General features: G+C 38.9%; 1 protein-coding gene across 3 annotated transcripts in view; it reads right to left on the bottom strand.

Annotated features, from left to right (window-relative positions):
- Positions 1 to 5,433: 5,433 nt before the first annotated feature.
- LOC117491206 (guanine nucleotide-binding protein G(o) subunit alpha) overlaps positions 5,434 to 26,932 on the bottom strand; it is a 98,736-nt gene continuing 77,237 nt past the window's right edge. The window contains exons 5-8 of one of the 3 annotated variants that reach the window (XM_034141063.1): positions 25,371 to 25,499; positions 24,068 to 24,197; positions 9,810 to 9,963; positions 5,434 to 6,364 (exon numbers count right to left, since the gene is read on the bottom strand). In XM_034141063.1, coding sequence (XP_033996954.1) covers positions 6,177 to 6,364; positions 9,810 to 9,963; positions 24,068 to 24,197; positions 25,371 to 25,499 — 601 coding nt within the window. In that variant the 3' untranslated portion in view covers positions 5,434 to 6,176. Of the gene's footprint in view, positions 6,365 to 9,809; positions 9,964 to 15,296; positions 16,338 to 17,657; positions 17,812 to 24,067; positions 24,198 to 25,370; positions 25,500 to 26,932 lie in introns of those variants that run through there. The other 2 variants (XM_034141064.1, XM_034141062.1) reach the window with 2 other exon arrangements.

Raw genomic sequence — 26,932 nt, 5'->3', positions numbered from 1 at the left:
TAAACTTTAACTTCACACTGTACATTTTATATGTACCTTGTACTGTGAGAGAGTACTTCTGAGAGAGCTGCAGCATATATTTAAAGATAACTGTTGGTTTTAGAATAATCAAAAACAAACTCAAAGGCAAGACCCGGCCACCCAAAGGCAGACTCTTCCATCCTGGATTGTGGCCCTCCCAGGAGAAATCAGCATTATTATTGACAAGGTGTAGGCCATGGATTTATTTTAAAAGAAAGTGTAGGACTGAACATATTTGAAATTTGTGTAAATGTGTGATAGTCATCGCATACTGTAGCAGCCTGTCAGAATACACACAGGCCTCTGTACTAACTGTGTGTGTGTGTGTGTGTGTGTGTGTGTGTGTGTGTGTGTGTGTGTGTGTGTGTGTGTGTGTGTGTGTGTGTGAGTGTGTGTGTGTGTGTGTGTGTGTGTGCGGTGGTCAGCCCTGAGTGACACAGGAAGAAGAGGAAATATGGCAGGGAGTAAATATTTTAACATCAAAATTCACATTTAATAAAAGTAAACATCTGTGTTTGCGGTAGTGTTAATGCTCATTGTCGTTATGTAAGTGTGGGTTGCCATGCCGTAGTTGGTGTTGACTTGTACTGCCTCTAAGTGTTGGAATTACAGAGGAACAATAGCTGTTGGCATAATTCTAGTTATGGGAAAACAAGCAAACAATTAAAAAAATGTCAGAGTAGCTTTTAAGGTGCGACAACGAGGTATGTACTGTAAGAGAGCGACTTCATGATTTTTGAACAGGCAATCATTGTGATCAAGTGGATAATTCCTCCCTCTCTCTCTGATTGCTCTCTCCATCTACCAGCCCCTCTCCTCCTCTCTCTGTGTTATGCTTGAACTCTGTGAACCTTCCTTTTCCTCACAGCTAGTGCCACAGCAGCGAGGATGAAAGACTCCCTTCATGTGTGAATAAATACGGTCTGACAGCACCTCTCTATCACTCCAGCTCACATGCACTATTCTATCCGCCGTGACTGGGATTCTGTGTGATCTGTGTTCGCGTGTGTGTGATGTTTCATGTCAAAAGGACCTGCAGTACAGTTGAAATAATGACCCAGAGTGAGTGGTATCTGGTCTGGTGAAGTGAAATGTGTGTGTCTGCACTGTAGAGACACAATCACAATGCAATGAAAGATAGCTGTACAATCCGTGTGTATTTATTCTTGTAAAATGACTAATACCAACAGAGGATGAGTAAGAGGATCCCATTTCATATGGACAGCATATGTGTGAAGATGTAGGAGTGATAATCTATATGTAAAGAAAACAATAACTCGTTTTTGGCTCAATGTAGCCTCCTTGCTTTGTTTCAGTGTTTTTAAGTTGAAGTGAACACCACCAGTATCCAACATAGTGTCTGTGAGACTAAGGGTGATAGAAAAAAACGGTTTGTTTGTTTCTGAACTCACTTTACGACTTCCTCCCAGTGGGAATCAAGTGATGGGAGGACAGGAAGCAACGTGTTTACAACTCTGTTTGTCGTATGTGTGTGAGAAAGAAAGGCAGATATTGCAACCTTGAAAACTCTTTTCAGATCACAGTTTCTTAGCTTTTAAAAAAACGTTATTTTCATGATCTGGGGCTCATTGTGTTCATGCTTCTTATTATGATAATAGTTTACTCACAGTCAGCATTGCAGTACCTCAGCAAGTACACTTAGTAAAGCCGTAAAAGGTAATGCACCGGTCAAGCCCTTGAGTGATAAGACATGCTTTAAACAAAAAAACTCCTTAACATTATCTTAACCACTTATCCAAAGTCAATAGTTAAAGAGTAGAAGCAACTGAGCCCTTAAAACATCCATAACATATTTTAAAGCTATTCCTGGTGGGACCTTGACATAATGTACATTCAGAACTGTGTACATAACATTGTTTATGTTTCTCCTTTTTCACTTCACCATGTGGTTGAAAAACACAATCTGTGACAACACTGGAAGAGGCCAACACCCTCTGAAAACATGTTGGTCTTGACTCTGATTTACAGCTTTGCACGCAGCTGTAAATATGTCTTTGACATTTTCAGAGTATGCTTGGTTGTCCATGAGCTTAGATGATCGGTTGCAAACCTGAGTCATTGCCTCCTTTCCATCCAGCAATACATACTGCTGTTGAGTAACATCTTATCACAGTTGATAGGAATGATATTATCATGCAGTCACTGTGTCAAACCAAATGGGCTCATTTAGGCTCAATGCATCAATTGTGACTTTAATATAGTTATCAACAGCTTCCAATCTGAGTTGATACTGAGGTAAAAACAAATGGTTTCAACTCTGGAAGCGTTTTCTGAGAACTGAGGTAATTAATGTTCTCTTTCTGTGACTGCCGCTGCCTGCAGCTGGCTACAGGACAACCAGCTGTAAACAGCAAGAGCTTATTAAAATGCTATTAAACAGATCAGCAGCACCGTCTCATTCTGTGTCAGTGTTTTACAATCATAATCCTGGAGGTTGTTTTAGCTACTCACTTTATTTCCAGTTTCTGTTGGCAACAGATTTAGAGAGGTGTTATGTTCGGTGCCAGCGAGCTGTCTGACTAATAACTTTTTCAGGTGTTTAATTTATTCTACAATTTGTGACACTGTCATATACCTACTTTATGTTTACTTTGGAAGTTATAACATTTCTGAGAATACACCCGATTACTTTATTCAATGTTCATTTCAAGCCAAGAAATATCACAAATCCACATTGAATAATTTTGGTATTACTTTTACAGTATCAGTTATTTTGTTATTTCATTGTATTTCGTGTCAAATGTCCTTGCTAGCTCATCATATTCAGTTATCCTTATAGTCAAAGACGCCCAATTAAGGTTTTTCGGGTTTTCCCTTTCCTGCAGTGTAGGTTTTTGAGCATGTCAATGGTCGGCAAAGGCTATAATCCCTGTGTTCCCTCCAGAGGGAATTTTCTCTCCCCCACACTCCCCCCCTGCCTGAAACCCCTCCATTAGACTCCTTTGTTTACTTCTGTAACATAATGACATCAATATGTAACGCTTTACTAACAATGCTGTTATTTGCTAGTGCTTCAACACGGCCAGCTAACCAATCAGAGCAGACTGGGCTCTGGTTTCAGACAGAGGGTGAAAAGAGGTGCTGCAGCACAGGCAGTATGAGAAAAATAAAGACCTTTTTAAGCATTTAAGCATGGAGACAGTGGAGGCACAAAATACAAATATGAACCTGAAAATGAGCAGAATAGGGACCCTTCAAGTTGAACTCAAGTATTGGTCACGTAACTTCTTTTGGTTCGTTTTAGTCAATGAGAGTAGCTGACAATTTTAGTCTTTTGTATCGGATTATATTAAACATTTGTGGCAATATTCTATTCAAAATACACCTTGTCTGTTTCTACCAAGTTCTGTTGCTATCATTTTAAACTTTAAGTTTCCCTGTGTGAGGCCACTGTATTCCTGATATGATGCGTGCAGCACAGGAAACAGAAGTGCTGCATTGAAAAAAAAGGTTGTGGATAAATAAAGCCAAACTTAATAATTACTCGTTGCTCCATGTATTCACGAGTGACACTGTTTCCTAAAAGCAAACAAGCTGAACAAGTGAATGGAATGACTCGGAGGCAAGAAGGATTTTTTTGTAGTCATGAAAACAGTGGCTTTTTAATGTAAACACTACATTCGATTGGTTTTTCCAGCACGGACATCCCACATGAAATAACAACCATTCACTAAAAAGGAGTAGAGGGAGAGAGAGAGAGAAAAAGAAAGCTGCACAGAAAAGCATTCACTGGGTAAAGAACAGAACAGAGGTTAAAATAAAAAACAATGAAGGGAACAGGAACAGAATGCCAAAGAAACAGGTATATCATGTCATTATACACAGTATTTTCTCTTTTCAAAACTAGAAATCAAGAAGGCAAGAAAAAGAGGTCTATATAGATAGATGAGGGATAACATAGATTAGGTATGAACAGATAACAACTTTCCAAATCTACTTATTTTGTGTGTGTGTTTGTGTGAGTGCCTGCAAGTGTGTGTGTGTGTTACGTGAGAACTGTGCTTTTCATTGTAGACCTGGAAGGCGTGTATTAAACTGAAAGGAGACAGAAGAAGGAGAAAGGAGCATGACTTTATACAGCGTTGATGTGTGAACATGCGGCGTCCCTAACTAGCGGACGCAGCGAGAAACGTGCTCTCCCCAAAAAAAGTGGTTCATTTCTTCTGAAATAATAAAAAATAGATATCGTTATAATATTATATTTAATCGTTCGGAGTCAGGCTAAAGTGAGGACACGGTTCTAATGCAGGGAAACAGGCAAAAAGGTAAAAGGAGAGGGGGGGGGGGGGGGGGGGGGGGGGCACAGTTCAGAGCATTACAACAACACGGGGTCAGTCGGAGATCGTCGTGGTCCCATATCAGCTCGCTGTCAAAACCCTTTGCAAAACAGCTTTATTATTAGAAAACTGAGACATAGAGAAAAAAACGTGTCATAGCTACAAAGCACAAGAAAGACCTTTTGAGAATATATCAGGATCATTGTGATCGTAGTCGTTCATGTTGTAAGACCCTCGCTCGTTGGTTTAATTATTTTTTGTGTTTTATTTTTAACTGTTTGAATTTGTTGTGTTACTGCAAGAATCTTCAACTCTACACGTCTTCTTCCATCCTCCAACACAAACTTTATTTGTATTGGACCCCCTCCATCAGGAACCAACCCTCCCCTCGTTCTGTAGCTGCTATCCGTCTTTTGAGCTCTTTTCTGGTGTATCTTTTTTATTCATCTTTTGCAATTTTTATTAAAACGTTTTCTTTTGTTATCGTATTATCTCAACAGTATCTATGTGAAGCTTTTTTTTGTAGTTTTATGAATGAACTGGTCTCTTTATACAAAGGCTTGAGTATCTCATGCTATCTGTGTCAGGGCTTTAGTAGGAAGAGAAGAGGAGGGAGGAAATCAGGACGACATGCAACAGAAAGAGAGATGGGTGGAGGTGAGAGAAGTAAAGGCATGATGGTGGTGTGAAATTGCAGAGAATGAGAGAGAAAGTGGTATGTGTAAGAAAGGTGATCTATCAATACATTAACTAATAAATTAATCAAAACCCAGGAGGAAGGTTCCTCACATGGAGAATATTAGTAGGTCATAACAGTGTGGAAGGTAGAGTTATGACGTTGTGTACCTGCTTCTAAAAAGCGTAGCTATCTACAGAACAGTACCTCTGTTACATGGCACTGATGGGACATTTAGCACATTGCCTATTGGCTCTCAGACTCGGCCACAACTGACGGTTGGCAAATGGCTAAGGCCTGTAGTGGGAAACAGGAAGCTTTACTGCCTGTTGAATGAAAACTGGATTGGGGGGCAATAAAATGATACAACTTGTTAAAAAAGAAATGTTTTGATTTCAAAAAGGCTAATGTAAACAAAAGACTTACTGTACGCTAAAATTGGTGTTGTCAGTTTCAGCAGGTCTCAAGTTTTTTATTTAATGTTATCGCCAACCTGCCTGGTGATCTTTAGTGCTATCAACATTTGCACACATTTCTGCAAAAATTGTTATTACATAATCACTACTATACCAAGAAAAACAACTAATACACAAATAAGAGGTGTCAAGGTGAGGCAAAATGTGAATAAAAATCAGTGTACAGACTGATAGTCATGTAATAAATATACACACAATCGACAAAAATAAAACAGATTCATAGTAGTAATACAAAAAAACAGCCAAAAAAAGAACAGGTTTTGTTTTTGTTAACAACAAAAGACACAGCGGAAAAGAAAAAGGGAGCAGGACGGGGAGCGGAGGCTTTCAATGACTTTGTTCAAGACGTTTTCCAGGTCGCAAGGTTTCGTGATTTTTTACTAATACAAATTAATTTGCCTGGCAGCCGGCCAAAAATAAACTGGAGGAGAAGTCGGAGCGAGAAGAGACAAGAACTAAAAACATTATATATATATATCTTTTTTTTATATATACGTATGCCTATTTTTTTTAATTATCCTCAATATTAATATGTACCTAGTTCTTTCTTTTTTTCTTTAAATAATCAGCAGAATCATCATCGTCATCATCACCATTTCCACAGCAGTGTCAAAGGAACAGGAACGAGGAGGGGGAGGAGGACAGGAGGGGCGAGAGAGAAGAGGGGACAAAGGCGGAGGACATTACGGGGTGTGTGGGGCGGGCTCAGTACAAGCCACACCCTCGGAGGTTGTTAGCGATGATGATGTCGGTCACGGCGTCAAACACCACCTGGATGTTTCCTGTATCTGTGGCGCAGGTCATGTGACAGTAGATTTCCTTATTTGGAGAGCGGTTCTTGCTCTCGAACTGTGCTTGAATGTAAGCTGCTGCGTCATCGTAGGTATTGGGTCCTGGAGGGAGGAGAGAGAGAGAGATGGAGAAGTTGATAGGTGAGACAAATACAAGTATCAAAATGTACACTACCACGATTTTACGCTATGGCAGAATCCCACAAACAGAGATTAGATTATTACCCTGTGAGGTTTCTAGCATGCGTTTGTTTTAAGTATGAGTGTGTTTTCGCATGCTGAAGACATGTCATTAAACAAAGAAACCTTACCAAACCTCAGTAACACTATGAGAAACTCTCACAGCTATTTCTCACCTTTTAATATCATTATTACTTAAATATATACAGCAATATATATATATAATATGACAGTATTAACCACTTAAATGGATAAAAATGCTTGTCACAGAATCATTGACAAATGCAAACACAATTAACCCATTGTCATAATTACTTATAATTCCTATTTTAACTATAGTTAACAATTTATGAAACAGTAGTGTAGTGAATTATAGTGCGCAGTCATTTTAAAGCATTTGACAGTCAATAAAGTTCAATAAATTGTCATAGTTTTACAACAATTGACAAGGATCAGCAATTCTCCCAATGTTTTGTTGTCTTCCCATCCCCACTGTGTTGCGCACAACACTCACGACAACATAGCGCATATTACCAGAGCCTGCAGATTAAAACACACCGTGCACTTTTTCCAGACCCCAAGACCACTGCTGGAGTCATATAACGGATACAAAAGCAGTGGAAAAACCTCCTGCTTCCCTGACGTCACCATGTGGTTACCTTTTGCCTTCCCCGTGAGTAATGTAAAAAACAAATGGTCAACGTCAGAAAAATGTTACAGTTCAATATCTGGTGGCTTTCTGCCGGGGAGGAAACTCCAGCTTTGGTTTTAAAATAACCTTCTGCCAAGATCGTCATCTGATATCTATGGTGGACGTTGTAGAGTTAGGTCATTTGATATCCTAAACAATTTGGACATTTTCCCAGCAGCAATATTAAGTTACAAGAGAAAAGAAAGAGGTTAGAAAAAGGGGTTTTCCGTAAGAGGTCAATTAAGGTGCATTTTCTTTATCTAGAGCAACAACACAGTAAATTGCTGGAGTAGTCCTTATTTCCATGTTATGATTCATGAACCATAACACCATTAGTTTGACTTTAGTTGCATAGGGTTAAAACACAACTCTCAGAGGCTTCTCACAGGACGTTAGTATGTGATGAGGCAGAGGAAAAGTACTAACATTTCATATAGACTGACTGTGATTATCAAGGCGGTTAGAAAACAAGTAAAGCGTGAATGGATCGTCTGAGAGCCGTTTGTGGGAGAGAGAGCAGGAGACAGCTCTCACTTGCCATCAGTTTCTTCTCTCTTCATGGCTGCCGAAGCGTGACTGTCTCCTGCTCTCTGACTCACAATCCCTTCCTTTTCCCTGCCACATCTGACTGTCACCTCCACGTGAAGTTTTCCTCCCCCTCACAGCTTCTCAGCTGGCGCCCCTAACCCCCCCTCTTCCTCTGTTTATTACAGTAAATCAATGCTCAGGATGCTCTTTGAAAACTGAAGTCACACAGTTCTTTCATCAAGCAACATCAAACATTTGCTTTCGGCTAACACCTGATAATTCACGCTGAGAGCAGCTGCTTTGATTAAAAGTGACACATTTTTCAAAGTGGTTTACAACTCAGTGACAGTCAATGACCGGATCGGTTCTCGCAGCAGGGACAGTGAAAACAAACGTATCTTCACATTTTGTAAAGCTATTTCACTTCATAGATTTAACTGCTGATAATCATTCAAACTTTACATCAGATTTCAGTATTTTGAGGCTCAGAGCCCCATTTATTTTCCTCACGGACGGCAAAAAAAGTCCGACATTATACGATTTAAAATAAAAACAATAATCAGTGGCGAGCCGTCAGGGCCCTCTAGGCCCTCTGTGAGAGCCTAAGATATTCCAAAAAATAATATTTAAAAACATTAAAGAAATATATATTTTTTTAAAAATATATATTTTTTTAATATTATTTTTGTTATATTTTTCATTAGTTTTACCGAAAAAAAACTTGATTTAATAAAATAACATTTCCAAAGAAATAAATCCTTCGAATCTGCCTGTTCAGTCTCTGTTTGAATGTCAGTTACTATAGCGGGCCTCTCTGCGATTCACAGAGGGCCCGCTATAGTAACTGAACGAGAGAGTAATGTCAAATGACAGTACAATTGACCAATCATATCTTCCCTCTAAATGGGTGGGTTTTATTATCGCGGACTTTATGACGAGTTCCGCCCGCTGTGAAACTGTTCTTGTTTCCATAGCAACAACAACTTCCTGTCAACAGCGTGAACTCGCCTTCAAAATAAAAGCATGCCAAATTACACATAAGACATACAACTGCAATGAAAGTAACAAACACAATGCAATATCATTTTCAATGTCAAAGAACACAAATTGGGTTCACAGGTGTTGTTTTGTGTGGTAGAGGGTCGCTGTCATTGATGCGTTTTGCACCCTGGGCCGTTGTTTTGATATTCCGCTGAAGTATACGCTGTGACGTAATAACGTCTTTTTTTCGAGGGAAGGGGTGGGGGTCAGAGGGCCTAGGTATAAAGCTCACGGCTCGCCACTGACAATAATCGTGGCTTGATATTGAGGAAGAACATGTTTTTATGAACCACACAGCTTCCGGTCTTCCAAGACCCGACCGGACAAAAAGACGTGTTGCAGGCACGAAACACACTACCAATAGAAATACATTGCTTTTCAAATCGTTCTGTGTGACACGACAAAAAGGGGAAAATCGTGTTGGTGAACACGAATCAATAGATGAAATGTCGTGACTATAACACGAAATGCCGTGAGACTGGGTTGTAACACCATTACAACTCACACATGAAACATGACACTTTTTCTGTGGATTAGACAAACGAGGTCAATTAGTGAACTTTTGCAGTGCTGCTAGGCTTGTTTTGTAATTGTTGGACAAAGCCAGGCTAGCTTTCCCCCAGGCTTTATGCTAAGCTAGGCTAACAACTCCAGCTAGGCTATACTATTGAACATACAGGTCTGAGAATGGTATTATTCTTCTCCTCAATTGCTCAACAAGAAATGTATGTTCATAACTGTGAAACTTTCTTTAAAACTGCACAAAAAATCCACTTTTTAAATCAGACTTTTATGTACTGCAATAGTCATCTTGTTTAGCAGATGAGCAGCACTGTAAACCTCTTTCCTCAGTAATGTGAGCGAAGCTAAAACGGTACATCTGTGTTCTTGTCACTTTCTTTTCACATGTTATCCCCTTATAAATTGATTAGTCAATTTATGGTATATCAGACTCTTTCTCTGTCTACATAATTAGATTCATTTTCCCTGGTCGGCAGCTTTTTGTCTTCCCTAAGAAATCAATTCTAAGCACCTGTCACGTTTCAGTGCTGCTTACGTGTTTTGAGAGCTATGCACTTAGGATAACTGTCATCTTTTTCTTCCTACCTGTGTATTCGGGGAAGCAGATGCTGAGTGCAGACTTCTTGATCTTCTCTAAAAACAGATCCTTCTTGTTGAGGAAGAGGATGATGGAGGTGTCGATGAAGAACTTGTTGTTGCAGATTGAGTCGAACAGCATCAGAGACTCATGCATGCGATTCTGTGGAGGAAGTATGAAGAAAAAGGGGGAGGGAGAAAGGAAGAGATTGAAATAAAAGAAGGATGACATTGAGGAAGGAGGAGAGAGATGCCAGGGAAGGGACAGAGAGTGAGAGAGAAGGGAACAGTTATAATCAATCTAAAAATAGACTGAGGAAAGGATCAGGCCAGAGTTCAAATTTGTTTTACTTAAACACAAAGAAAGAGAGAAAATTGCAACACCCCAGCCTCTTTCTCTCTTTCCGGTTAAAACTTTTGCAATAGAGAGAAGAATATTAAATAAAACATTTTCTAAACGAGTATAGTGCTTGTGCTTCTCTGATTAAATTCAGTACAACTTTACAGACAAAGCTACCACATGTGGGGTGATTCATTTGTCTCACTAACACCAACAAGAAACAGTGCAACCTAGCATTAAATGAAAAATATGCACACACACAATCATTAGGTCAGGAAAATAATCACACACAATATCAAGATACTTATGTGGTGCTTTATTGTCATTTGTCTTATGTAAAAATACAACGTTCAATAAATTATCACAGCAGTGAGCGAGATACAGCAGATATATTTTACTTACAGTGCTCAATACAATACCCCACCCACACACTTACATACACACACGCACAATAAACAAGCTTGTAGATGTTGCTGTATGACCTGTACAGTATATATTGGTTGGTATGGACAGAGGGGTTAAATAAAGTGGGTAGTGGAGGGCTGAAGGTTAGAAAAGCGACGGCAGTAAGGGAAGCTAAACGCGAGGACTTTCAGCAGCTCATACTCGGACTCCTTTATTCGACACAGGTTCATTACGGCCACGCGCCCTGCAGCTTTCTCAATGCTCTCCCAGTCCAGAGCAGGATCTCCCTGGCTGTGCGGAGGCTTAAGTGCTCATTATGTAGAGTGGCAACTAAACATAACAAACAACGACTCGGAAGCATTTACAGGCAAAACTCTACTTGTACATTTGAAGCATAAATAAGTAAGCAAAAAGGGAGCTCATTCGAATCTCCAAAATTCAGTCAAGACGGTTTGGCTTTGGATTTCAGAAATGGTTTATATTGCAGAGGCATTGAATTGGCACATGGTGCTGACTCTTCTTTTGTGCCACCACCTGCTGTCCAGATACATAAGGACCTTTGTTACATGAATAGACCACTGATTGTGTTATGTTACAGTTACCCGTACACCGACGAGCCTGACTTCAGACCACAATACCTACAAATCTCTCTTTCGCTGCAGCTTATACAGTAGGAGAGTATGATTTATGGCTGGGATTGGCGGGGACATAAACTACGTTATCCTCGATCCTCTCTGGCTCGCTCTGATGTTATATTTCACTTGTTAGGATTCATTTGAGAGGTTTAGGTGTTAAGGTTACATGTACAGCACTTTGGCTCGACCAAAAATCGCTTTTAAATGTGCTATATAAATAAAACCTGATTTGATTTGATTTGAAGGTTGGCACGTGGAGGACTAATAAGTGGGCGTTTTTTGGTCCAGTAAACCAACTATTATAATAAAAAAAATCAAGAAATTCCAATTGAAATTGCCACAATTAGGGGAGGATCTCACAGGGGCTGAGTTAAGTCATTTGAATAAAAACATATATATATATTTTTTTAATCACTTCTTAATTGTTTATTAGGTGACTTTAATAGTGTACACATTCTGAAGTTCTACCCAAAAAGCTACTCAATTTAATAAGGTATGCTGTTGTGATTCATAGACATTATTTAAAGTATGCAAGAAATAGTAATGCTCCTTTAAAATCTATTTAAAATGCATCTAATTTGCTACTGAATAATCCGTGGAGCAGAAACGTGGATTCGTCCTGTTCTCTGCGCTGCCTGAGGTTAACACAGGCATGAGAGAAGCTAGAGGAGACAAAGCTCCAACAGTACGCAGCCATTGCTACCCCGAGGGAAAAAAACAAATGTAGGCATATCCTTTCAGCTGCATGTGAATTGGAGCTTGCTAACCTACTGTGGATACAAAATTAACCAGCCCATTGTTCCACAGCTCATGTCGACTGCTGGCTGCTCTTTCAGGCAGAAAAATAAGTACATGAATGTAGAAAAATAAAAGCTTTCCACACCGTAACCTGCCCTGCATTAAGTGAGGATGATGATCGACAAAATGATTCAGTAGCAGGGCATTTGGGACGGATAATTTGTTTAATGTAATTTAGTGGTTCTATTGGTTCAGGTTCTACTATAGTGCAAACGTTAAAATAGTGACAACAGTTTGTTTTTTCTTTTCAGTATACTGCATTCAAAATACCCTTGAAATGAAAGCAGAAAGGCTCAGCATGTCAATGGGAAATATTCTTCTACAGTATGGACATTCCCATTAGTGGAAAGCGAAGTGAAGAAGTGCATTCAGAGACTGCTTTTAGATGATCTTATTTGTACATCTTTACGGGACAAACCATTATGATGTGATTTCTGCACAAAGATGATTTCTCATATAATTCATTTCAGAAGAGAAGATTACAAAGTAAAAAGCCTGCAGCAGCGGCCGGCTTTATGTTTTGCATAAGAACCAAAAAACATCCGAGGCTTTCTGGTTGGATATGGGGGTCTTTTTTTGCATTTATAAGTCCCCTGGGTGTGCTAGTGCCTTCAGTGTATATGCGTGTGTTGAGAGCCTATGTGTGGAAAGGGTAGACCGGTGCCTTCTGGGTAATCAATCCACATATACTGTCTCCACCACACACACACACACACACACACACACACACACACACACACACACACACACACACACACACACACACACACACACACACACACACACACACACACACACACACACACACACACACACACACACACACACACACACACACACACACACACACACACACACACACACACACACACACACACACACACACACACCACACACACACACACACACACACACACACACACACACACACACACACACACACACACACACACACACACACACACACACACACACACACACACACACACACACACACACACACACACACACACACACACACACACACACACACACACTTAAACTGAACTTAGTCGGTAAACACACACTTATACATACAAGGAACATGGAGAGAAACACGGACAGAAACACACACACAAAGCACGCTGATCAACAGTTTGTGGATCTCTAATTGTTGGCACAGATGTGGTAGGAAGGGTCGGTGACGTAATCTACGTTGAAAAATAAATTGCCTTGCTGTATCAGTGTGGGGGGAAAAGTGGTATGAAACAAATGCCCTGCTCATAAATAATGAAAGAAGCAGAGAGCACTCATAACAGCAAAGCTGTAAACACACTCAGCTCAGTCTATACAACAAAGTCCTGAGGACAAACTAAGCTCAGTCCCTACAGTATATGTAAACTGTTGCTTATAAAGAGATGAGGAAGGCGCTCATGATATTTACCTGGTATTTAATGTATCTCTTTGGCTTTAATGTCAATGCTCACACTTGGACAGTTCCCACACATTGCACACAACACTTTTCATGGTATCTAAACCACAGTTCAACCCTACAGCAGCTTTGGGACAACTTTACTTACTGCTATCGAGCACAAATTGGGGTTAAAACAATAGTCACAAGGTCGACATTCAAGTCCCAGAGGATGAAATGTACTCACCAGCACACCTCTCTCTCAAAGCTCACCTTAAGAGAGAGAGGTGGACAATTGTGATAATGCACTGTGCAGCGCCATACAATGGATGTGGCCCCAGGGCCCTTCAAATCAATGCTTCCTTTGAAGCATTATCTGAGAATGGTTGAGTCAGAACATCTCTTCTGGTAGCGCTTCATTTAAAGTGATTTTATACAAGTCCCTTATACGCTATGAGGGCTTGGGGAAATCAATCCTTACATACGACTAGAGGTGACGTCCACTGGGAGGAAAAAGGAGGGACGAAGAAAGAGCAACTTCCTCGCTACAATTTCCAATACAAACTAAATATTGAAGGTAGAGGTTTAAGAAAAGAAATGATGCAGCTCTATTTAGTACAACTAGTACTAATAATACAATCTCCATTACAATCTTCTATAGGCACCAAACTGAAATGTACTCAAGGCCAAGGCACTAATGACGCGATTCCTTTGTGACATGGAGAAACCCTTCAGTTCTGCTGTATGAACTTCTGTTTGGTAGTTTTCAATAAAATGAGAAGCAACCATTGCTCAAACCAATACTGATGCTGCATAGCTCAACAAATGACACAACAGACAATGTCTATGCCTAAATGAAACATCTCTACAACATATAAAAAATCAATATTTTAGCTTTTTCCAAATGTGTTATCATATTTCTTAAATCCTAAACTTATATGAAGCGTCTTTGAAATTATTCTAATTGCATGAGATTGAGGTTGCAGAAAAACAATGAAAACAACTATAGTCAAATTGGAATTAAAGCGGGCATATTCAGACAACAGCCTTGTTTAATATGTGGATTAATAATACATTTTCCGAATGATCTACTCTGACAATCCCTCTCCTCCCACAGGTTTTGAGTGAGGCTTTGCTGCTGACGAATTGATGCTGAAAAGAGCATGTTTGCTTCTCTAAGGACAGGACGAGATGGACACTGTTATCCATTTTTTATACTTGTTGAGGCACTAAGCAAGGCATCAAGCTGTTTGATAAGGAACTACATGATGGACAATATTAAACCAATGAATAAGAAATTAGACTTATTGTGATTATATAAAATGCATACGGCTATGAGAGAATACAGAAAATCTAATAACAATTTGAAAAAAATCTAGAAATACTTTAATTAAAGGTGGGGTATGTAATTTATTTCAGAAACACTTTTTGTTATATTCCATGGAATGCTCTTAACATCCCGATAGCAATGAATACATTAAATGCTTTGACAATAAATACATAAAAATATTTCATCTGTGGAAGCGGTAGTACTGTAAAAAGCACGACCAATCATCTGAGCCGGCCCGGCTAAAATAACTGGATGGCCTACCTGCCTGTCAGCCTTCCATCTGTGCACAAACTTATCTCGTGCCCTCATTGGTCATGTGCGCGTTTGTGTGTGTTGGAGGAGGGGCTCTATAAGGAAGTGGCAGATTTTCTCCGGTTGTGTATTTTCAAATTCTAGCGCACTCAAGCTGGTTTCTCCAAAATTACCTACCCCACCTTTAACTAAAGTTATTATAATGTGTTTTTATCATTCTTATTTTGGACATTTCTCTATTTTGAAAGTGTATTTGTCTTTCAGTGACAGGTCCAAGCCTGTTAGCAGGCTCAGCAAAGGCTATAATATATAAAAGAAACATGTTTTATTGTGAATTTCATATTCACCTCACATAATTAATTAAGTTTGACTTCATCTAACAATTCTACAATGTATGCTGTTCTATCTTTTTGAGTAATTTGATGATTAATGTCAGACTGATCAAATACTGATTATTTTGGAGCTCTGTAGTTAACAGTGCACAGCTAAGTGCAACAAATACAGCCAGACAACGTGCATCTCATCCCAATAACAAAAGAAAACAAATAACACAAGCTACTTTGCACAACACCTACAGAAATTCAGTTGTTCTTGCTTTGAATTTCTTCTTGGTAGGCTGGACATACCCGTGTCCAGAGTTAAATATCGCATTCAATAATAATCCTAAGAGTATCTTTCAAACATAGACTGAGTTTTAATTCAACTTGACCTGATTAAGTACAGTTTTACATCTGCCCTCCATGTGACTAAGGCACAAGTCCCATGCAAAGGCCTTTAAATGAAAATGTATGGAAAATACAGTACATTGTGGTATTGGAGTGATTCTCATGATAACAGCTGGTTGCACTGCTAGTTAACCTGTAATGTTGGCTGCAGTTAACTAGCAATCAATCTAGTTCTTTGAGTAAGGCACTACTGTATGTACAAGCAAGTCTCAGATGGGAACGGTGTATCCCTGTAGCAATGGCTGAAGGAGTTCTGCACAGTTACTGCAGTTGGTTCCTTTCTAGGTAAAAAAGGCAAATACATTTAAAGAAGTCTCAACCAACCAATCAACCAATTCATTGTTTAAGAGTCAAGTTGGACCAATAGCCAGCCTTTTGGGAAAGCACTACCTATCATATCATGAAATGACAAATAAGGGCCATCCTCTGTGGTACAAACTGGTAAACAAGCATCCTGCATCAATTGGCTGACATTTAGTACAAGCCACACCCCCGAAGGTTATTAGCTATGATGACATCAGTGACAGCATCAAAGACAAACTGGATGTTGTTGGTGTCTGTAGCGCAGGTCACATGGGCATACACCTCTTTGCTGGGCGACTTGTTCTTGCTCTCATACTGACACTTGATGTAGTCTATTCCCTCCAAGTAAGTGTCTGGACCTGGGGAGAGAGACAAAGAGACAGAGATGACATATAGTGGGAGTCAGGTGAAGGCTACAAAGCTGTTGTCATCTGTATTTTTAAATCAGTGGGCGGCCCTACATTACCAGCATCAGCAGTATTGTTTGTTTTTTATCAAAACATAACCTTGGACTTTCTAGCTCAGCACACATACTGCTGACTGCAGACACTTTGATAAATATGAAAAATTGAAAGATGACAAATGAATTGCGATTAGAAAAAATGCATGTATCGGTATTGTTGGCAGTGTGCCTGTTTTGAGAATATCTCCAATGTATCATAGTCTTTTAACAGCCACATTGTGACAGAGAATGAGTTCCCAGAGCCAAAAGGGTGGAGCCATTATTCATACTGTATACCGATACATTTTACAGAAGGGCAACATCTGCATTTGGTGTTTTAAATCTAATCTATAGCTTTATTTGATCAATGTGTCTCTAACATCTACTTGGCTCTCAGCCAGTAGCAGAACTGTGTTTGTTTGTCAGAATAGGCACGAGGTCTGGCCATGTCAAAAGGATGAAGAGAGTGGAAGAAGAAGAGGAGGAAACCGGTTTAGAATCCTAATGGTGTCTTTCTCAGAGTCTGGCTGTGCTCTCACTAATGTAGCTTTCCCACAGTCTTGCTTTGTCTGTTTTCTCCTCTTTCCCCTCACACTCTTCTTTTTTCAGTCCCTCTTACATTCTGTTGTTTCCCCCCCCCCCCCCCCCCCGTATCATCTTATTTTCCCCTGCATCTACCACACTCAAGCTTTTCTGCTTTGGAAACCTGGTAATACGCCTGGTTTCATTCACTCAGTTACTTTTTGACTTCTTTGTTTTGTTCCAGACTCTGAGCCTATCGTCTCTTTTCTGCTTCCTTACATTTTCTGTTTCCCATTACGTCTATTTATGCCTCCTATCCATTTATCCTTCTTCAAACAACCCCTTTGGCTATTTTCTCAGAGAAAATTTGCCTTTTTTACGGATAATTGATCTCTTTGCGTATTTGCCGCCAAACTCACCTATTTCTCTTCTCCCTAGGATTTTTTCACAGGGCTCATAAGAAATGTTTTGAGTTAAATATGCAGAGAACTCGTGCTGATACGATAAAGGCCAGACCCCTGATGCATCACAGTGAAAATGTGCACTGACACATTTTTGCTTAGTACATCTTTGGCCTAAAACATGTACGTTTCAAAGTGAGAACTGGTTGTCTTTCCTAAATCTGGTACTCTTCAAATGTCACAGAGCCTCCTAGTGTCCACACCACTATACAGTATAGTATTTGAGTATCCCTATGAGGTGCATGGATATATACCAGAGTACTCGGGGAAGCAGATGGACAGTGGTGACTTGCTGATCTTGCGTTCAAAGAGATCCTTCTTGTTGAGGAAGAGGATGATGGAGGTTTCGTTAAACCACTTGTTGTTGCAGATGGAATCAAAGAGCTTCAGAGACTCGTGCATGCGGTTCTGCAGAAGAGGAAAGGGTTAATTGGGCTTTAGAAAACATTCTTCTGTATGACTATTGATCATAAATACACACTTAAAAGTACAAACCAGACAAGTGACAACATTTGTGCAAATGTTTTCAGAAAACACATGCAAACAGATGAAGAACCCATACTGCATACACACCATTGAAACACAAAGAGGAACTGAGTAAATACAAAATGAGAAAGCAGAACAGAAGTACTGAGGGGTTCCTCATGTCTGTGGACACAGCATTTCCTGCTGCGTGTGTAGTGTTTATTTGTGTGTGAGTGCTTGTGTGTATCAAAGCATCATTAATAGCAATTATTAGTAAGCTGGGCGTTTCAGCTGTGTTAAACAAAGCCATGCACTTCTAGCTTCAAAGCTGCTGCGTTCTTTAACTGTAGGATGGTACCATGACTCAATGATAGCTTAAAGGTAACCTGTGGGGTTTTGACCACTAGGGGCACTGTTGAGCAATGCATTAAAGAGGAAGCTCTCTTTTCGGAGTGCATTAGGTATTCTGCAGCGTGTGCTTCAGGACATAACCTGCTCACAGTGAGCAGAGGTTTATGTCATCTGCAGAGGCAACAACACTTTTTAAAGGTAATGAATTATAAAGGCTGCAGTGTACCCTTGAATGGAAATAACACAAAACAGGACGATGGAAGTGATGCACATTCAAATGAGCTTTGCACATTTCTATTTGAGGTAGGAAATTCAACATGGGTATCAGGCCCATTGACCACAATGCATTGTGTGTTAGAAATACTAAAAGTTTACAATGAATACTCCGCAGGGTATATAAAGAATACATGCTAAACAAAATAAGTTTAAGGCCTAGATGCAAACACTGTTAAATAAGCATCTGAAATGAAACCAATACAAATAAGAACAAAATATGCTTAAACCATTAATGATTAAATCAATTTAGTAGCTCGTATTATTTTCATCATTAGGCACTTTTTCATGTTAGTATATCATGGGACTTTTTTTCCGGAATTGAGTTGTTAGCCATTGTAGTGTGCTTTGTTAGCAAAAGGGCTTCATAAATCACTGTACCTTGACTAATTATCACCAAAATCTGTTTGCTAATTGGTGAAAGGTGAAGAGCAAACAAAACGTTGGTTTGACTTTTAATGCACATAATAAAACATAATAATCAATAAAGAAAACTAAGCATACTGCATGTAAAAGTGTTTAGTGATGAAAATGTATACGACTGATTATTTTCAATAATGAGTTGAAAGCAGTTTCTCTCTGGATATGATCCAGTATGGCCTGTTAAACTATCAACCAATCAGAATAGAGGAAATTAGATATAGCCTTACATACAACACAATGACAGAAAAGAGGATATATATATATATATATATATATATATATATATATACATATAGATATATATATATATATATATATATACATATAGATATCTATACATATATATATAGATATCTATACATATAGATATCTATATAGATATAGATAGATGGATGGATATATAGAAAGATATATATATATATATATATATAGATAGATGGATATATAGAAAGATATATATATATATATATATATATATAGATAGATGGATATATAGATAGATAGATAGATAGAAATATAGATAGACAGACAGACAGATAGATAGACGGATATATAGAAATATAGATAGATAGATAGACAGATAGACAGATAGACAGATAGATAGATAGATAGATAGATAGATAGATAGATAGATAGATAGATAGATAGATAGATAGATAGATAGATAGATAGATAGATAGATAGATAGATAGATAGACAGATAGATAGAAATATAGATAGATAGATAGATAGATAGATAGATAGATAGAGATAGAAATATAGATAGATAGAAATATAGATAGATAGATAGATGGATATATAGATAGATGGATAGATAGACAGATAGATAGACAGACAGATAGATAGATAGATAGATAGAGATAGAAATATAGATAGATAGAAATATAGATAGATAGATAGATGGATATATAGATAGATGGATATATAGATAGATAGATAGATAGATAGATAGATAGATAGATAGATAGATAGATAGATAGATAGATAGATAGATAGATAGATAGATAGATAGATAGATAGATAGATATATAGAAATATAGATAGATAGATAGATAGATAGATAGATAGATAGATAGATAGACAGATAGATAGATGGATATATAGATAGATAGATAGATAGATAGATAGATAGATAGATAGATAGATAGATAGATAGATGGATATATAGAAATATAGATAGATAGATAGAAATATAGATAGATAGAAATATAGATAGATAGATAGATAGATAGATAGATAGATAGATAGATAGATAGATGGATATATAGATAGATAGATAGATAGATAGATAGATAGATGGATATATAGATAGATAGATAGATAGATAGATAGATAGATAGATAGATAGATAGATGGATATATAGAAATATAGATAGATAGATAGATAGATAGATAGAAATATAGATAGATAGAAATATAGATAGATAGATAGATAGATAGATAGATAGATAGATAGATAGAAATATAGATAGATAGATATATAGAAATATAGATAGATAGATGGATAGATAGATAGATAGATAGATAGATAGATAGATAGATAGATAGATAGATAGATAGATAGATAGATAGATAGATAGATAGATAGATAGATAGATAGATAGATAGATAGATGGATATATAGAAATATAGATAGATAGATAGATAGATAGAAATATAGATAGATAGATGACTGCAGAAAAGTACACACACAGCAACTTTAATGACTTATTTCACAAACAGACAGAGGCACTGCTTCCAACTCATTGTAAGTGTATTAACCTATGGGGAGGTTTCATACCTGTCTGTGGGTGGAGCATCTGTAGAAGATCTGACTGCTGATTGGTTAGAGAGGACAGTCGGTGGCGAGAGTGACAGGAGGAGTGGAAGGAGCCAGAGATGCTGCAGGACGGAGCTTAGAGCAGGAACAGAAAATGCAAGGGGCCCGCTCACCCACCCACATCCTTCCTCCTTTACCCCGAAAACACACACACCCAGTACACACACACCCCTAGTGCTGAAAAGAAAGTGTTTAGAGGCAGGAGGAGAGGAATTTATCCTGAGAAGATGTTATCGTGTTGTGTGTGTGTGAGTGTGTGTGTGTGTCTGTGTGTTTGTCTTAAACTAGACCAGGAGATGCAGAGGAAAACACAATGCAAGCAGTTCTTCATTAGAGAGAAGGGATTCCCAAAGCAGCAGCAGTTTGTGTTGTACTGCATGTGTGTGCATATTTCTATAGAGCATTTAGACGTGGATGTAAAAGAAAACATGTAGCATGACGCCAGTCAGGTGCTTTTTACTCTACATTGTCCCATTAAAATGAAAGACATTCACAAACAGACAGAATCAGTTCAGCAACCAGTTCTGTCACCACATTGACCTGACAAAACCATACCATATCAAACAGATACCGCAAATGACAAGGTAACGATAGGTCTTGAGAACTCTTTAAAAGCACTAAATTCTTCAATAGGACACATCAGAATGATAACAAACAAGGTTAGTTACAGCAGCTAAGAGGCTCATCAACCTTGGACTCAAGGGGCAATCCTTAAATAAAGTTTACATTTAAGTCATATTGGGATAGGATGTAAACACTGTTAAATTAGCACATGAAATGCAGCTAAAACTACTTTCAAAAAACTATGCTTAAACCCTTAAAGAATAAACACATTTGAGTAGTTTGTTCTTTATTCATTGTTAGGTACTTTCTTAGCTTCTTATGTAATGTAGATTGATGTGTTAATTAACTTCTTAGCTTCTTATGTAATGTAGATTGATGTACATTACCTAAGAAGCTAAGAAGTTAATTAACACATGTTGGTGAATCATAATAAATGAATCATTCATTTAATGCTGCTAATCAGGTTCCATGTCAAATTAATTTAAATCATTATATCATTAGTAATTATAATGATATACTGCTGGGAAGTTGTGAAAATTGGGATATAAGAATCACCATTTTCAGGATCATACTTTGGACATTATAATCTTGAAACCAGTGTAAACCGGTAAAGAGTGAACAACAGAACAGCAGCTAGTTAGGGTTAGTCACCTGATATGTTAGGTACCGGATATGAGCAATTACTCTTTTTCACTTGATGCTAAAATATAAAATGTAAATGTCATCATCTACGACTTTTCTATTTCTCTGAAGACACTGCACATGCTGGTAGTCACAGGGACTTTGGAAGATTGAATAACCTCTATCAGTTATACCAGGAAAACTGTCACATGTTTTCATATAAAAGACCATCATCTACTCAAACAGTGCTACATGCATAAGAAGGCAATGTTGTTATGTAAAGTAATGACTCTCTAATCAATTACTCTGAAGAATAATTAAAAAAGGGCTGACATATTAACAACGGAGAGAAATCAACCTTTAGATACTCTTAACGTTTGTCCAGACTGGATCAGTATTATGGGAAAAGCTTGCATTATAATTAAATTCATAATGATGTCAATGAACTACCCAAAAGGGATATATGTATTACTTGATCATAATGGGGGAAGGGTATTCTTAGCTTTCCTGTCTGACTGTAGAACATCTTCACTGCACATTGCCTGTACTTTCTGAATCACATGCCATGAAAGTGTCTGACAGATGATGTGTGCGCATGCCAAACAAATATTTAGTAATTTGCTTGGTAATTATATCTCCCACGCTAGTGTTTACTCTTCAATAATAAAAACTAAATGTTGACCAGAACCCTATCTCATAAAACAAAAACAGACCTGCTATTACTGTTGACTGAACATGAACACATGTGGGATGCTAATGCAGGGCCTTGACTCATGTTTTGTTTTTTTAATTGGGATTGGTTATTTACTTTTTGTTACACCTATTTTGACACAAATTGCCTTGTGTTCATCTATTTAAAGTTAGTTCGCAGGCTCTGTCGGGGCAAAGATGAGGCTTTTTGAAGCTTAAATGCAAGAACCAGAAGTGAAAACCTAGGCTATAAAGGAAATACATCAAGGTCAAATGGCTGTGCATCACCTCCACTAAGCTAAAGGCGGACGTACTGTAGGCAGTCGTAGAAAGAAACTTTAAAATCTGTTGGGCTTGTGTCAGCCAAGACCTCATTTTCAGAAATCAAAACACAAAAGTGAGAAAAAAGTCGGTAAAATGCTGGATTCAAAACTCCTTCCTGCTCTATTGAGGTATTGTCAGAGGAAAAATGTGTATCTTTATTTCATATTTTCCCTGGAAATATTGAATATCCCTTTGATGCTTAGGTTTGAATGATTTTTACTGTTAATGCTGTTTAGAGCGGAAATATCTTTCTGATATCAAACACAATAGCACCTGTACTTAAAACATCACCATGACCTTACATTGCCTTCATTTAGAGACTGTTTATGAGTGTGTTTGCAAATACATATTTCCCCTTTTCATCTCACATTATCCTGGTGTTCCCAGCTCACAGGGAGGCTTGATGACATCTGCATAAATAGAGCAGCTCCTGAGCATCATTTCCTGTGCTGGAATCCTCTGAGGATACACTTCAGGTTATATAAATAGCAGTGAGCAGCGTGCATTCAAATCAGCTCATTTGTTTTAGGTTACAAACAACGTATTTCCATGGCAGGGGGCAGCCTGTCGTTGAGCACATGATCTTATCGAGGGTAACTATGCGTTACCACTCCCACAACCTTATAAAACCAAATAACAGATGTAGACCGTAACTTCCCATTATTAAAAACAGGTCATCTGCTTTGCCTTGTTTTGGGAATGTGTGGGAGAATGATTTGCATGTTTCCAATGCGCATTTTGAATATGGCCTTCAGCGGTGTTCTGTTGATTTATGTGCACATTTGTTTGGGATATCGGAGGATCAATATTATGATATAGACATTTAAATAAATGCAAAATAAGAGTAAAAATGTATGGGTCATTCCTATTACATTCTGGGAAATGCACACTAAAATGTAAATATTACATTTTTTATGCATTCATTTATTTAGCAGCTGCCGCCCTGTTTCAATCTTTCACACAGGGCGTGGGTGTTATGTCAGATTACACATTGAATCTATAAATAGAACAAGCGTGTAAATGTCCTTCCTAATGTTTATAAAAGGACCACAAAGTGACAATAGGAGTATCAGTGGGACAGGGAGAGAGGGACAGAGTGAAAGAGAGAATATACACATGACCATCTGTCCTTACCGTGGTCTCGTCCTCGTGCAGCACCTGGTCGTATCCGCTGAGCGCCACGCAGAAAATAATAGCGGTGACGTCCTCAAAACAGTGGATCCACTTCTTCCTCTCCGACCTCTGACCTCCCACATCAAACAGCCTGATTGGGGAGACAGACGTGAATAAATACACATGTACACCCTAACCATGACCGCTGGAGGAATACTGTAGAGCTGAAACTGTCAAGCAACAAAAGAAGCACACTCAAGGAAAAGTTCATGACCAGTATCTGAACCCTGATGAATCTTTTCCATCAAGCAATTCATGTTTTTCCACAAGCCTGGAATGACCTCTCATGTATAAGCTGTATTTTTGTGGTTTTTAGAGAACTCTAGAGAAGCCACTAACAGGGGGGAGGGAGTCTAAAGTGAAGTGAAGCCATTTCCACATGTGATGGGTATAATGGTTGGTAGGTTGAAGGGTTACACCCAGCACAGGAACACTGCTGTCTCCCACACACTCCCTGACTGCCAGTAATAACAATTGAGCTGGAAATATTTGGGCTTCTCACCAAAAACACACCCAGCACACGGCCTACTCAACAGCGAGAGTAACAGCGTCACGGGAGGTGTGTGGCGCAGTGGGTTGTGCGTATGTGTTTGGATCAGGGGGGCACAGGTTCAAACCCCACTGCAGTCAGCATGTCGTTGTGTCCCTGGGCAAGACACTTCACCCCAAATGGCTCCTGTGGGGATTGCCCACAGTATTGAGTATGTAAGTCGCTTTGGATAAAAGCGTCTAACAAGTAACATGTAATGTAATGTAATGTCATCCAGGAGAAACAATATTTCCCTGCTTGTCTAAATTGAGTGTGCGCAACTTGAACACACAGTGTGCATGATAAAGGTTGGGACAGAAACAGTGGAAGTCAGATGTTACATCCATCCTGAAACATAATTGGTGTCTACAGTTTATTAACCTTCTCCCCTTTGTAAGTCTGTCGATACTTTTCTGTGTGTGTGTGTGTGTGTGCACAGGAGCACGAGAGGGGCAGACATATGGTAGTTAAATTAGAGGTTAGAAAAAGCCTCGCCATTCTTTTCTCTCTTTTTTTTCTCCCCCCCATCATCACAACACCCCTCCACTCGGTCACCATTCCCACAGCTCTGTGCTCTAATTGAATCAGATCTCATTAAAATGAGACATAAATATAGGCACTTGTTTAAAGCATTTCCTCTTATTAATTACACACTGGAGTTCCTACTGTAGCCTGGATGAGAAAGTAAAGTCAGTACTGATGACAGTAAGATAAATGCCCTGGGTTAAAACTGACCTGAAGTGGAGGTTTTTGAAGGTAAAGTGTGTCTCGACGATGCCTGTGGTCTTCACTCGGGTCCTCAGGATATCCTGCTCTGTGGGCTGGTAGTCTGGTGCACCAATCCGATCTAGGCTGTCTAGGTAGCTGCACACACAAAGACAGACATGATTGTTAATTGGCAGAAATTCACTTCTTGTTTAGTTACCCTAACAAGACGCGATAGGCCTGTCAAACTTTGGATTGCTCCAAATGCGGAAGGGGTGAACATGAGGCTCCGGTGAGAGAGATATTCAGCAATTAAAGAGTTTGGAGGACTGTGTCATTTTAGCATTTTCTTGAAGTACATCATTAACTAACAGTAAGCCACCAGCTGTTTGATTTGATTTTGGAAAGTTGACACTCCAGAAACCCCAACCAATGCCAAACAAGATAGGGTTTTTGTCTGGTAATATTACAAGACATCTTTTTTTAAATAGCTTGTTGGCTTGGTCTTCTGTAGTTGCTGCTTGCAAGCATGCTAACAATTATTCGTGAACCACTCATCCACTCAAACAACTTCACACTTGACACAACACTTCCGTGGGTATTGTCAATCGGATGAGCGGTTGTTGAGAAAAATGAATATTAAATATGTCCTTTGTCGCTCTATCTGCTCTTGAATGTACTGTAGCATGCAGTAGTACCATTGTAGCAAGCGACCAAGAGAGAAGTGTTCCCAGCATGTCATTTGTTGTAACAGTTAATAACGGCACCTTCCAAATACACTGCACAGTTTGAACATAACGCACTACTAATGAGTATGTCCCGTAAATCTCCAGAGCTTGCACTCAAAACTGCACTTCCTTCAATCCTCAGCAATTAAGGGCGTTTTGCTAATCACACTGACAAGAGTAGAAGTGTTTGCACCTAAAATGGATGCATTTGTTTGTGATCCACCTTGTGTTACAGTCAAATGTTGTGGCTCAGATGGTTGGTGCCTCTACTGTGATATGTTTACATGCTTCAATGTTCAAAAAGGTCTGTATTTTTCTCATACTGCCTGTGCTGCAGCACCTCTTTCCACCCTCTGCCTGAAACCAGAGTCCTCTCTGATTGGTTAGCTGGCCGGCTCTGTTGTGATCAACCCCTTAGAGAGGTCCCGCCCCTTAGCCTATCACGTAAAATGTGTTGGAGCGCTAGCCAATAGAAGCTCGTTACATAGTGATGTTATTATATTATGTCTCAGGCAGGGTGGGAGTGTGTGGGAGTGAAACTCTCTCTGGGATTGTAGCCTTTGAGATTGTAGCCCTTGCAGACTATTCACGACCTTTATGAGACACTACAAGAAAAGGGAAACCCCAAAAGGCATAATAGGGCCCTTTCAAACAATACAAAACAAACAGAATGTGAGAACCACCAATTGGATTGCTGTCAAAACTAAGTAACAGTGACTACTCACTGCAGTAGGGATAATTGTATTTCCTTTATACATTCCCTCTATGAAGGGGCACAGGTCGGCTACAGATCAATACTGTCACAACAGTTGTATAAATATTCTATACTGCCAATGTAAATATCCCTACATTCTCGTCTCCATG

The sequence above is a fragment of the Trematomus bernacchii genome, unplaced genomic scaffold (genome assembly GCF_902827165.1).
Source record: "Trematomus bernacchii unplaced genomic scaffold, fTreBer1.1, whole genome shotgun sequence".
Lineage (NCBI taxonomy): Eukaryota > Metazoa > Chordata > Actinopteri > Perciformes > Nototheniidae > Trematomus > Trematomus bernacchii.
The sequence above is the reverse complement of the archived record's forward strand: the minus strand, read 5'-3'. Positions and strand labels throughout refer to the sequence as shown.